A 14,295-nucleotide genomic window follows, 5' to 3' on the forward strand; every position below is an offset into this window, starting at 1 on the left:
ATGAAAGGGATATGAAACTCTGCATCACAAAAACAAAGCTTCAACCACTATGCAGTTATATTAAGAAATTAATCTGCACAGATATATGCACATAAAGGACGACATGATGATAAAAAGAGTACATTCACTTTAAGAACATTGTTATTCTCAGTTACAGTGAAGACTACTAATATTATGAAGTCTACACATTTTGTAGTATTATTATACAAAGGAAATTTTCCAATTAAATGCTATTTATCCAGTCATACAGAAACATAATAATAACAAGCAAAGATGTGTTAATGAAATATTATAAACCGTAAAAGAATGATAGGGTTAATTCTGCACTGCCAATAGTCAGAGATGGAAGAGGAGAACAGTATCCAGGAACGCAGTTCATTTGTCAACGCGTTTCGAAGTTCCAAATGTCATCAGGACAAACCACAGGGTGTCATAACCCTATTGCGCTCATTGTTATTCCAGTTTCTCTGCCTCTAATGAAACATTATAGCAGATTATGCTTCGTAAGTAGTAATTGTTTAACTAATTTCATTACCTCTTTGGGCTTTTGGTGTATGAACCATGACCTAGATAAACCTGTAACGTATGAAATTGCCAGGTTCATGGAAGGCACTCCTTTAATGACATGTCACAGTTGTCCAAGCCAGTCCTTATTACCTCTTCCATGCCAGCCATAGTCATTTTATTAACTTATACACTTTAAACTCCCAGATTCAATTTTGGGAAATCCCCCAACCATGGAAGTTAGGCAAAAAAGTAATAACTGTGTATTTACTAATAAGCTAATAATATTCACAATTAGATGTTCTAAAATAGGTTGTCTGTATCCTCTAGAGTGACATATCGATGACTATAAATAGGATATGCCATGAATTTCTTATAGGTGGCAGTACCTAATTAAGTGCGCAGCGTCTAACAGTGTCACTCCCAACCAGACACGGTGTAGAACCAACAACAATGCTCCATTTACAAGAATAGGACTGTGCTGCACTCACAGACAATGCTCCTGGTCAGCTGAAGTGACACCGCTCTTGTTCTCAGGATCAGTAGCAACCCCATTAATGAGATTCTGAAAGAATGTCATATTTATAGTCCGTTTCTATGCACTCAGTATATACAATATACTGCATAATTATATGGCAAAAAATGTCCATGTGACTTATGAATAACTAATATTACAAATTTTTCACTTCCAAGGTGAAAGCTATATGGAGCTTCATTATTAAAGAGAATATATAATCAGAAAATGAGTTAATGTTTAAATAAGGTTTTAATATTAAGCTTATTTTTTACTAATTTTTGTAATTATTATTTTTCATCTCATGTTCTGTACTGAAAAAAATAGAAATCTTGCAATTTTCACACTGGCCACTTAGGCTTTCCAAAAGTCTCATTATCATCACAAACTGGCAGGTAACATCTCAATACACAGCTGATAACACAGGATCAATCATTCACAATAGGCAATGTCACAGCTTCCCCTCCCTTCATACCATTGCACACACTCATTAGATGCTTCAATACAATGGAATAGGGTTTGAGACTGTTTATTGTGGCTAATGTACATGTGATTTTCCTGAAAGAACAGGAAGCATGAGATTAGCTAGTGTCCAGTGTGAAAATAACATATCTAAGATATCTAATATTTTTTTTAATTCCGATCGTGAAATGAAAAATAAAAAAATGTCCCAAAATTTTTAAAACATGCAAGTAACTTAAAGATCTGATTTAAATAATGCGTTGTTTTCTGATTACATATTTCTTTTAACATAAATGAACCTTTTGCTGCATTCAGTCCAGCAACATGGAAAGTTTACATATCCCTCCATAGAGGTGTATGAACATATGACAAGTGATGAACAATTAATAATATTACCATGTTAGTATTATATGTATAGATGTTGTAAAACAAACTTGAACAAGGAGTATTGTATAAGAGGGTGCAGATAATATTTGCAATTATTGTTATCTGTTAATAGCATATTCTTCATTATCAGGCATGGCAATGGTTGAGACTACACAGTCTATACCATATAACATAAGGATGACAAAATCTACTTGAAAATTCATATGAGGAAAACATTAAGAGGCCAAAATACAATGACAACAGTACAGATATTTCCCATAGGAAAAATATATATTTAACATATAGAGTTGTGCAGAGTTTTCTGCATCTTTTAAAACACATCACACTGTGGATTCTGCAATTCCTTGGTACATAGGTCATTTTCTTGGCACCTGGATGAACCATGAGACTCTAGAGAGTAACAAGTCTTGTGTGGCACATTTTTGGCGAGGGGCAGTCTCTAGGCTTATGAATGGCACTGGCACTGTAGTTGGGTCTCGCCGCTCAGATGATGCCACTATCTATAATAGAAGAAAAAAATATATAAAATTTACTTACATGAAAGTTTATTCCTTTCATAAATATTCAAATAACTTTATAATCAGATAACAAGAAAAAATATCGCTACAACATTCAACAAATATCCGTGAAACTATTGACAGTTTTTAAAACTCTTGGTGTAATGCTACATTTCACCTGCGGTGGTGCTGCAGGAGAACTGAACACTTGCTGCAACACAAATTACAGCTGATCATTGGGATACCAGCACAGGGGCCTGTAGTAAATAAATAGTACATGTAAATAACATAGAGTACTTAGTTAACACTGTTTTGATAAAAAATGCATAAAAGCCATCCAACTGCAATAAGGTACGTGCTCCTATACATTGCACGTATAGCAACTTATGTTTTAGCTCATTTCTTTGGTTTTGCTGTAGTTTCTTATACCCTTTATAAAAAAGGTTAACCCCCCCCCTTTTTTGAGCTAGGCATTTATTCTATATGGCCTCCCATGGGCAGATATCTGAACAGTCGGACCCGTGTCCAGCTCTGCTCTTATCAACAATGAACTTGGCTGACACAAAGTAAGATTTTAATACTAGAAGATGGGACGGTCCCAATAGGGTACACCTTGTCGCGGTGGGATGGCTTTTACGCTATTTTGATCAAAATAGTATTAACTAAGTACTCTATGTTATTTTCATGTACTATTACTATTTACTTACTACAGGGTATGAGCTCATTTTTTTTTTCCCTTCGGTTTTGTCTGTAAAATGGCCACAGTGTGAAGGTGCTCCTACACATATGCACGTGTACCATCTTATGCTCTGTCTCATTTCTTTGGTTTCGCTTTTAAAGGGAATCTGTCATGTGAAAATCTTTTATTAACCTTCAAATATAGGCTGGTTGATAGCGTTCTGAACCTGTCAAGCGCCCGAACTGAGAGCCCCGCTGCCAGGAACAAATTAACATTATTCCTCCCGGCAACATTTTGCTTCCAGTCATAGGGGCGGCGCTGGCGCGGCAGTAACCACTCAGTATACAGTGACTGACAGCGGGCTCTAATGCAGAGCTGGCTGTCAGTCAGTGCCAGGGGTGATGCTCTCTATACAGCCACCGCTCACTAAGCACTTGACGGTGACTGAAGTCGTGCCGGCTCAACCCCTATGACTGGAAGCCGAACGCTGCCAGGAGGAATTAAGGTAATTTCCTCCAGGTAGCCAGAATCTCAGTGCTGGGGCCTCGGCAGGTTCAGAATGCTATAACCTGCAGATTAACCCCATATCTGCAGGTAAAAGAAGCACTCCCATCAAAATTTGTATCCTCTTAATATATTGCAATCATCATATTATATAGCACTGTGTACTTACAATTGCTAATTTTGCCCTTCTACCCAGCTAATTTTTCTTCTTTCCATTAGGTCTTTGACATAAAAAAAACTGACTAGCTGAATCCTTCTAAGCTCTATGTAGAAAAAGGAAGTCAATTTACTCTGTATGAGTCATGAGTCACTGCAAAGTCCATGGCAGAGGAGGGAGCAGATAGGTCAGGAGTTGAAGAGGTTGATGATTTTTGCAAGGAAAAGAGACTTCCTGTTTCTACATAACGCAGAAAAAAGAAAATAATTTACTGGGTAGAAGGGCAAGATGAGCAATTGTAAGTACACAGTGCCATATAATATGATGACTGCGAGTATATTAAGTCGATAAAAACGTTGATGGGAGTGCTTCTTTAATAGCGTTTTTTTCACATGACAGGTTCCCTTTAAGGTCAAGCACAGTTGGAAATTTAAACTAAAACACTGTGTTAATCAATTATATTTGTCAAGACTGTTTGAAATAGTTCTATTGGTTGTATACCCTAACGGCTACAGCTGTTTGCTTACTCAATTGCATATATATTCCATAAACTTTCATAAAAAGTCTACAGCATATGTTTTTTTTGGGGGAAAATATTGTATTAGAAATCTATGCTTTTCAATACAGAACAGTAAACGGCAAAAAGGACATCCTTTCTGAAAATATTTAATCACCAGAATCTGAGTGCATCAGCCTAAACACACAACTCAACCTTGAAATTGCAAATCCAAGAAGGAAAAGTCGTGGAATTCTGGAAATCATAAGATGGATTGACATGTTAATGATATGCAAATGATGAAAAAATGTAAATATTTTTTAAAAACATCTCGATTTATTCAGTATCGACTATAAGAGCCTCATGCAGAAATACAAGCACTTACACGACTTTGCATCCTATCAATAGAATTAGTAGTAGTAGTCTTCTATTGCAATTGGTGACCAATCACATCCCAGATGTGATTTAAAAGTAACAAATCCTGGTAGCTGAAGGCCATGGCGGCACATTTAGGTCATAGTAGCACGAGTAACATGAGGCCTGGTGTTGTTTAAAAATGGCTCCCAGAACACTCTGGAAAAATGGCAAAATCACTGGTTTCACCACCAAATAAATATAACTCTGACATAGACGGAAACTAGAGACTGGAATAGAGCAATATAAGATGGATTGTAGGTCTATCCTCTTTTGCGATGAGTCACACTTTTTTCTTGAATGCAATGATAGCAGTAGACAGGTCTGCATACCACATGGTCAACGCCATGAAAAGGCCTTCACGAGGAAATGTCACACCAGTTTTACTCCTGGGACTATGGTGTGGGATTTTGCTTAAATTGATAGATCCTTTGATTTTTCTATCTTTACCAACTCAAGAAGCTACAAAATTTTACAGTATATCACTTGTCGGTCCATAGGGATAATTTACTGGGCTGTATACCCTTGTAAATTAATTTATCTAGGTCTCACCTCTCGTGAATTTAGGGTCAGGTTATTGGAACATATATGCGATATAAAAAATTTAGCTAAGATGGATAAACCTGACAAAATTGAAACGCTTAAAAATATTCCTAAACACTTCAGAGAACATCACAATTGTAATTGGCGCCTCTTGAGATTTAGAGGTATAGACCAGATTAATTTTGGAGCAAGAGGTGGAAACCTGAAAAAATTACTCGCCCAAAAAGAAATACAATGTATCACCACCCTAGGTACGGTCAAACCAAAAGGCCTGAATGACCTTGTTAGCTTTGCTCCTTTTCTTCTGTGACTCTAACATTTCTGCGGGTTGTAGGGTTTATATGCCTCTAATGTTTGTTTTTTTTAAAAAGTTTTTAATGTGCCCCCTGAGGTTTATATATGTACTTTTCTTAATCCCTCTCTCCCTGCACTATTATATTACAGATCTAGGAAAATCAAGTATGAACATGCTACATGCATAAAGTGAAATAATCAAGCACCTCTGGACCCACTGATACTTGAGGATCCATATATATTCTTCTATGTGCCTTTAAGAAAACTCTAATCTATGTTACTATGTTATATGTCTGTACTGTATATAGAGATTTCTATGGTACTGCTATATGTATATTGCTAAAATTAACCACTGGATAGCAACACCTTTTGGATCTTGTTATTGGGTCTAAGTTTTGTATACAGTAGACATAATGTATGAACTTGATTGACATTTTAACCGTAATGATCTCAGTGAATTTATGGAATAATAACTATTCTGTATAATCTATTGGCATCTTTCCATCAGTTAAGATGGCACAGCCGATGCTCCTGTGGGAGCGCATGTGTGCCGCGTCATTTCCCCCTCCTTCTCCCGGCGACCAATCGGCGCTCTCGCTGTTCACACATGCGCACTGAGACTTCCGGGACGCCGGCTGGGGAGGCTGACGGGGCGATGGGCGGCTCACATGTGCCCAGGTACTTTTAGGTGAAGGGGCCATATACTATATATACCTCAGGGTGTCACCACTTTAGCACACCCTGATAAAGACATAGCGCCGAAAGGAGAGTAGGGGCACTGGGCAGTGAGACTTGGCACAAAAATTGCACATGGTCTGTATGATATTGGTCCCACTATTTAACATCTGATTTATTGAGGGGCGACTATATCTGGCAGCTTTCTTGCACTTGCCACTTTATGAGGATGTACTTGTCATTTATTTGTACCATATACTCTGTCCTCTTCAAATTTATGTATAGGGACTATGTATACTACTGTGTTTTCCTAGAACTATAAAAATATACTATTGTTACCTATCTATATATTGCATAGTGCTGTGTTCATGAGTCCACACACTGTCCCAGTTTTTGCTTTTTACCTGGGTTTTATAGGGTTTTTTATGGGATTTTTTTTGTGTTGCTATATGTTTTTTGTTCCCAATAAACTTTATAATCTATATCTAACCTTATAGAGTTATGTTCTAACTATATTTCTACTTGATGGTAATTATATAAAGAAATGATAACAGGAGACAGGTCTGGATACCATGTGGTCAACGCCATGAAAAGGCCTTCACGAGGAAATGTCATACCGGTTTTACTCCTGGGATTATGGTGTGGGGTGGCATAATATATGGTTGCTAGACCCCTTTAGTCTTCATTGCAAGTACACTAACAGCTCAGCATTACATTGATTTGGTTGTGGAACCAGTGGTACGACCGTTTCTTCAAAGTGTCCCAAGAGCCGTTTTTCAATGGCAGGCCGCATGTTGCTTGTGCTACTGTGAGCAGCCTGTGTAGTCTAAACTTGCTACCAATATTTGCAGTGCCTCTGGACTTGTCTCTGATTGAGCACATCTGGGATGTCAATGGTCGGCAATTGCAAAGGAAGCTGCCAGAAGCGGATCTTGATGATTTACTTACCCAAGTGCTTTCAGCGTGGCAGTATTTTCCTCAGACAACTATTAATAACCTCAGTGATAGCAACTAAGGCGTGTAAGTGGGGGTATTTCTGTAAGTGGTGCTCAAATTCGATGCTGAATAAATCAAGATGTTCTGAAAATTTTGTTTCCATTTTTTCATCACTTGCATATCATTATCATGTTTATGAATACTGTCACTTATATATTTCATGACTTTTCATTCTTAAGGTTGCAATTTCAGTGCTGAGGAGTGTACATACAGAGATTTTCCCTTCATATAGGATGTCCGTATAGGATGGCTATGCATTACAGACACGATGTTGTTTGTACCTTGAGGCATACAAATTGGATAAAATTATTCTAATTCAGACCATCAGACCAATATGTATGGCGGAGCTTCCAACTATTTCCTGACAGATCATATGGGGGGTGAGAAGAATCAGGAACACTGAGATTCAATTCCTCATCCTTTTGTTCTCCTTGGAAATTTGCTGCTATCAAAAATGTTTAGCAGTGGATTACTCAACTTTTTTTCCATTGAATACACATGCATGCTTAGCTGAACTGAGTGTACATATTTATTGGGGAATTGGTAGAGGTTGGTGTTAGCTGAATTCTTGTTTGGCCTTCAGTAATTTAAGGTGTATAAATTAACTCTCAAAGTCTAGACACTTTCCATCTTTAAAGACAATGCAGGAAGGTGAAAGCTGTAGACTATCCAAAGCTGTGTGATACATTAGAAACTGTATGCTAATTGCTAAAACCACTGCAATATTAAAAATGAACTGTAAGCTAAAATGGTAAAAACCTTTATAATACTTTAAGCTTGATGAAGACAAATGCTGTCTGATTTTATTATAAAATGAATGGCTTCTATTGTTCTGGAGCTTTAAATACTCTTGGTTTTGATCAACTGCTGACCACAACTATGCACAGCCCACCATACAACCATGATGAATTGTAAAATGTAGCAACAGAAACTTACAGCTCAGTATCTCCCATGGACATGGGTCTCTCCAGTGCTTGTTTTCTTCTCTGAATGCCATCTAGGATTTTTTTGCGTGGTCCAAGTGGGATTCGTATACTTTTGAGGTCATGATCTGAGCATAGAGTGAGAGCTGCCAGGTCAATCTTCTCATCCTGAAGCAGAGACACCAGCTCCGACATCTGTAGTGAGGCCAAGAAAGTCTCCAATGGAGGGGTATCTGGTTCCTCATCATCATCTAGTCCTAATTCCTCATCTTCCCATGGTAGCTCTCGTTCATTTCTTACCTCCAAACTGCCAGCGCTGCCGATACTGTCATCTAGACTTGAAGAGCGTTTTAGACGACTGCGTAGCTTCACCTCCCCACCTTCTATATTAAGTGCATTGTCTTCCTGCCTTCCCACACCAAACAGCCCAGCGCTAAGATAGTTTCTCCGGAATACCATGGTACCAAGACCTGGCCTAGTAAACAAAGAATCATGTCCAGAGTCTGTGCTGACCTCAGATTGGGCTGACTCCACATGAAGCCCAGGGTCACTTATAGCTCTAGACATTGAATCTTCATGTGAAAACATATCACGAAGGTGTTGGCGACCTCTGTCCCTTGGGCTTGCATAGGTTCCTTGCTTCACAAACATGACGTCATTCCCTAGCTGAACTCCAGAAAGTGAGCGGACACTTTTCCTACCATCTTCATATATCTTAAAAGTCCCATCATTCTGTTTCCTTCTCTCTAGTTTCTTTTGCATCTTAGTTTTGCCCTTTGTGGTGCCTGCAGCATGTGAATATGGCATGGTGGCAAGCAATGTGGCACTTGGGAGGCGTTGGCTCACAGAGCTGAGAAAGGGAGAAAAACGGTAAAAAATTACTACAAAGATATAGTGGTTTTTCACCTGGTGTTTATCACTTTACTTTTAGAAGACAATAATCGGAGGGTCAATAACAATAACCTTTTTCAATATTGTACCATTTTTACCATTTAGAAATAATGATTTTTTGAAGTTATGTGGAAACAACCAGACAGTGGTACATTGGGAATATCAGTGGAGATAATTCTTTAGGCCCACCATCCATTTTAAAGGGAGGCTATTGCAACCCCATCTGAGAGCAGCATGATATATGGGCAGGGACCCTTATTACAGTGATATATCACTTACTGGGTTGCTTGCTGCAGTTTTGATAAATCACTGTTTTGAAGCTGCAGATCTACCTGTTCTCTGAATGCTGAGCTCTGTATAACCCTGCCCCCACCACAATGCATATAGGCAGCAAGCTGTCAGTGGTGGGGGTGGGGTTATACAGAGCTTATGAATATGGAGAACTACATGGCAGTAGGTTTACTAGTCCCCTAGTTATATTGTGGTGCCCTGCTGCGCATTGGTGCCACAGAACCCAGAAGGGTGCATGGATGGACTTCTCCACAAGAGGCCCTCACACATTCACACACCTCCACCCTACCACCTCAGACCAGCAGAAGGAGCCCTGTTAGGGACATATATAGACACTGGAGGGTGGAGTTAGGCAGTTGAGTTCCCAAGAAGACACAGAGAGGGACAGAGCTCAGAGTTGAGCTGAGAGCGTGCTGACGCTCAGAGAGCAGCAAAGAGGCAGCCCGCTGGCTGTCGTGCTTAGGCGAGCCAAGGCCTACAGCAAAAGTGAAAGCCTAGTGAGGGCCTGAGTGTGGCCGAAGGTGAAAGGAGAAGGAAGAAGTAGTGAGGGGGCAGAGTAGCATACCAGGCTCACCCCTATATATACCGGATACCGGGTCCGCGCCTACAGGGACCCTTAATGCCCAGTAGGAACCACCGGAACCCCTGGAGGACTACAGGTCCCAGGTTCACCAAACGCTGACTACAGTACCAGGGCTAGGAGTCACGGAGGCCCCAGCGTCCAGGGAGAGTGATCTCCAAAAGAAAAGGCCCTACCACCAGGTCGGCAGGTGCAAGAGAGAGACAGTAACCAAGCTAGGCCTAGCTCCAGGCAGGTCAGAAGCTTAGAGAGTAAAGCCACGGATCAGGAGGCCCTATACCCGCTCACTGGGGAGAGTCCAAAAGTGCACCCTTCGCCCGGAGTACCCTGGACCGTGCCTGCAGCATCATCAGTAAAGGTACTGAAGCTTACCCCCGTGTGAGTGTCCGTCTTTCCTCCGGGACTGTCCTGCCGTCTCTCCCCTGCACCACCATTTATTCCTACACTGCCCTGGAGCTTGCTCTACCTGTGGAGAGCCACACCACGCCTGCTGCCGTAATACCAGCTCCAGAGGACTGCTCCGCAGCGGCGGCTCCCTTTAGTCGCAATCCACAGGTGGCTTCACGAACACTTATAATCCCCTACAAATCTATCCCCCTTTTTACTGACCGCACTGGGTCACGGAACAAGCCAGCTACCGTGATATCCCCCAAGCAACCAGAGGCCCGGCTGCCGAGTACCCCACGGCCCAGGGGGCGCATCAATATAACCTAGAGCAAGCAGCCCAGTAAGTGACACATGGCTTGAATCAAGGTCTCCATTTTTACTTTATGCTACAGATTAGGTGGCAAAAATCTCCTGACAGATGCCTTTTAAGCACTCTCATGTCTAGTTGCATCTTAACCCCTTCCTAACGGGGCTAATGGTGGACGACAAGCTCACGTTTGGTGGCCAGTGTCAGGCAGCTGCTGCAAAGGCAAATAAAATAATGGGATGCATTAAAAGAGGCACAGATGCTCATGAGGAGAACATGATTTTACCTCTCTACAAGTCACTAGTGCGACCACACTTAGAATACTGTGTACAGTTCTGGTCTCCGGTGTATAAGAAAGACATAGCTGAACTAGAGCGGGTGCAGAGAAGAGCGACCAAGGTTATTAGAGGACTGGGGTGTCTGCAACACCAAGACAGGTTATTACACTTGGGGTTATTTAGTTTTGAAAAACAAAGGCTTAGGGGTGATCTTATTACTATGTACAAGTATATGAGGGGACAGTACAAAGACCTGTCTACTGATCTTTTTACTTTGAGGCCTGAGACGGGGACAAGGGGGAATCGTCTACGTCTAAAGTAGGTTTAATCATAATCACAGATGCAGATTCTTTACTGTAAGTGCAGTGAGACTATGGAACTCTCTGCCGCATGATGTTGTAATGAGTGATTCATTACTAAAATTTAAGAAGGGCATGGATGCCTTTCTTGAAAAGTATAATATTACAGGTTATATATACTAGATTCCTTGATAGGGCGTTGATCCAGGGAACTAGTCTGATTGTCGTATGGAGTCGGGAAGGATTTTTTTCCCCCAATGTGGAGCCACACATGTTTTTTTTTTGCCTTCCTCTGGATCAACATGTTAGGCTATGGGTTGAACTAGATGGACTTTGTCTTCCTTCAATCTTAAAAACTATGCTACTATGTTAATTTCCATTTTTGCGTTCTCGTCTCCCATTCTTTCCAGAGTCCTAACTTTTTTATTTTTCTGTCCACATAGACATATGAGGGCTTGTCTTTTGCGGGACAAGTTGTACTTTTGAATGACACCATTCACTTTACCACATAATGTACTGAGCAAATGTGAACAATTTGCACAAGTTCTTAGTGCATGACGGTCACATTAGTCCAATCCCCTCTAAGTACAAATTTACTTAACATCATTTACACTTAATGTACTTAATGTACTGCATTTAAGTACATTAAGTGTAAATGATGTTAAGTAAATTTGTACTTAGAGGGGATTGGACTAATGTGACCATCATGCACTAAGAAGCAGTAGGGATCATATAGGAAAAAATGCAAAAAGGACCATATAATGGGCTAGTATTAAAATATATTAATCTTTATTAAATAAATTGAAAAAACACAGCAGGCCCAAAGAATAAAAAGGGCACCAATCCCAGCAAGTGGTATAATCAGTATCAATGTATAGCTTAACACAATATGCAGAGTAGACAGGTAATAAATTTTTAGGGTATTTATGTATAAGGAAAACTCACTAGAAATTGTACCCAACAGTGGTATAGTGAGAGTGTCAAACACAATGTGAAAAGTCGGCAAGTAAACAGTTAAATGATTAGATATTTATGTACCTAGTGTATATCAAAGACCTTACTACAATGTGCAAAGTAAGCGCCTGCCTGAAGAAGGCAATCACTAAAACGCGCGTAGGGGACCTGGCACATCCTTTCCCAGCTCTGGTAATTATATCTATCCTGACTCTTTTTGCTTAACACTTACCTCTTATGTCACTGCTGGCATGCAGATCAACTATCATTTTGTAATGGGTGTTTTATGATTGCCTATTGATACCACTGCTTGGTATCTTTAGCATTGACCCCCCTTTCTTTTCCACATGAAATGTCTAATCAATCAACTATTAATTTGCTTACTTTTCACATTGTATTAAGGTCTTTGATATACTCTATGCACATGAATACTTAATTAATTAACTATTTACTTGCCTACTTTGCACATTGTGTTGGGCCTCTCACTATACCACTGTTGGGTACAATTTCTAGTGAGTCTTCCTTATACATAAATAGCCTAAAAATTGATTACCTGTCTACTCTGCATATTGTGTTAAGCTATACATTGATACTGATTATACCACTTGCTGGGACTGGTGCCCTTTTGATTCTTTGGTCCTGCTCTGTTTTTTAAATGTATTTAATAAAGATTAATATATTTAATACTACCTATTAAATGGCCCTTTTTGCATGTTTTCCTATATGATCCCCACATAATGTACTGGAAAACAGGAAAAAAATTCCAACTGCAGTGAAATTGTGAAAAAAATGCAATTCTGACATTGTTTTTGGGAATTGTTTTTACGTCAAACATTTTGTGGGAAAATTGACTTTGCAATATGATTCTGCTCATCAGTATAATTATGGCGATACCAAACATGACAAGTTATTTTATTATTTTAGTGGTGAAAAGAAATCAGAAGTTTTAAAAATTTTTGGGGGGAGGTTGTGTTGCCATTTTCCAAGACCCATAATAATTTTATTTGTCTGTTGATGGAGTCTTGTGATGGCGTATTTTTTGCGGAGCAAGGCGAAGCTTTTATTTATACAATTTTGGCAAAGATAAAACATTTTGCTAGCTTATTGCTGCATTTTTTGTGGCATTGCAGCAACCAAAAAAACATAATTTTTGCGTTCATGATTTTTTCTGTTTACGGTGTTTACCAATTGGGTTAATTATTTTTACATTCTGATAGATCAGACTTTTTGAACGTGGCGATAGCACATATGTGTATTTTTTAAATCTGTTCAATATCTTTAATTTTAATGAGGGGAAAGGACTGTGATTTGAACTTTTATGCTTTTTTTATTTTTTTCGCATTTTTTAAAACTTTTTTTTTTACTTTTCACTGTTCTTGTTTGTCCCTTTAGGGGACTTGAAGCTACGATCATCTGATCACCTGTGCTATATACAGTGATGCCACAACATTGCTGAATATGGCAAAAATCTTGGTCTCCTTTAAAGCCTGGCAACAGGCTGGGTTTCAAGGGAGCTCTGTAATGAAAATCACAGAGGTTTTCAATAGACCCCCTGCTGTAATAGCAACCCATCGGAGACCCGTGATCACGTTACGGGTGTGCCGATGGTCGCACTGAATGATGCGTTCTCCTGCCGGCGTGTTGTTAATGCCGCTGTCAGTGTTTCAGAGTGGCATTTAACAGGTTATCAATTGATTTTTGGAGACAGTTCCTGGCTGTAACACACAGCCCATTACTTGCTGAGTATGGGGCAAGTTCACCCCGCTACATACACCTACTACGGAATTTCGCCATACATGTACAGCGGATGTCGGTAAAGGGTTAATCTTTGTTGATCTCATTACACACATTACACAGAGAAAAGTCCAATGAAAGATATTCTATAGTGCACCTTTGGGCTCCATTACTGAATAAGAGCCTGGGCCAATAAACTAATATTCTGGTGTGCCAATGCAATCCCGAAAATCTATCTAAAACGTTGGATCAGTTACTGTAGGTACTGGACGGGGTATAACATGGTGGTTCCTATCTGGCTACTTTCTTTAGCAGCTGCTGAAAGCATAACCATAATTTGTTATAATAATAATGAATCTGAAAACAATTGGGTATGAGGACACAAGTAATGCGCTGCATAATAATGAGATATAGTGACATATTATTAGATGATTTATTGGCACAATTCAGGTCAGTGCCTCATCTAAATAAAATACACATTGTTATTTCCATGCAAATAATTAATTTGAATGATTAGGATGACTATGTG

General features: G+C 39.6%; 1 protein-coding gene across 2 annotated transcripts in view; it reads right to left on the reverse strand.

Moving 5' to 3' along the window:
* Nucleotides 1-215: 215 nt before the first annotated feature.
* Nucleotides 216-14,295, reverse strand: part of USH1G (USH1 protein network component sans) — a 124,239-nt gene continuing 110,159 nt past the window's right edge. Inside the window, exons 3-4 of one of the 2 annotated variants that reach the window (XM_073684063.1) lie at nt 8,059-8,895; nt 216-2,367 (exon numbers count right to left, since the gene is read on the reverse strand). In XM_073684063.1, the coding sequence (XP_073540164.1) occupies nt 2,364-2,367; nt 8,059-8,895 (841 nt within the window). In that variant the 3' untranslated portion in view covers nt 216-2,363. Of the gene's footprint in view, nt 2,368-8,054; nt 8,896-14,295 lie in introns of those variants that run through there. The other variant, XM_073684064.1, reaches the window with a different exon arrangement.

Source organism: Phyllobates terribilis, unplaced genomic scaffold, assembly GCF_046119375.1.
Source record: "Phyllobates terribilis strain yellow unplaced genomic scaffold, ASM4611937v1 Scaffold_5__5_contigs__length_657084704, whole genome shotgun sequence".
NCBI classification, from domain to species: domain Eukaryota; kingdom Metazoa; phylum Chordata; class Amphibia; order Anura; family Dendrobatidae; genus Phyllobates; species Phyllobates terribilis.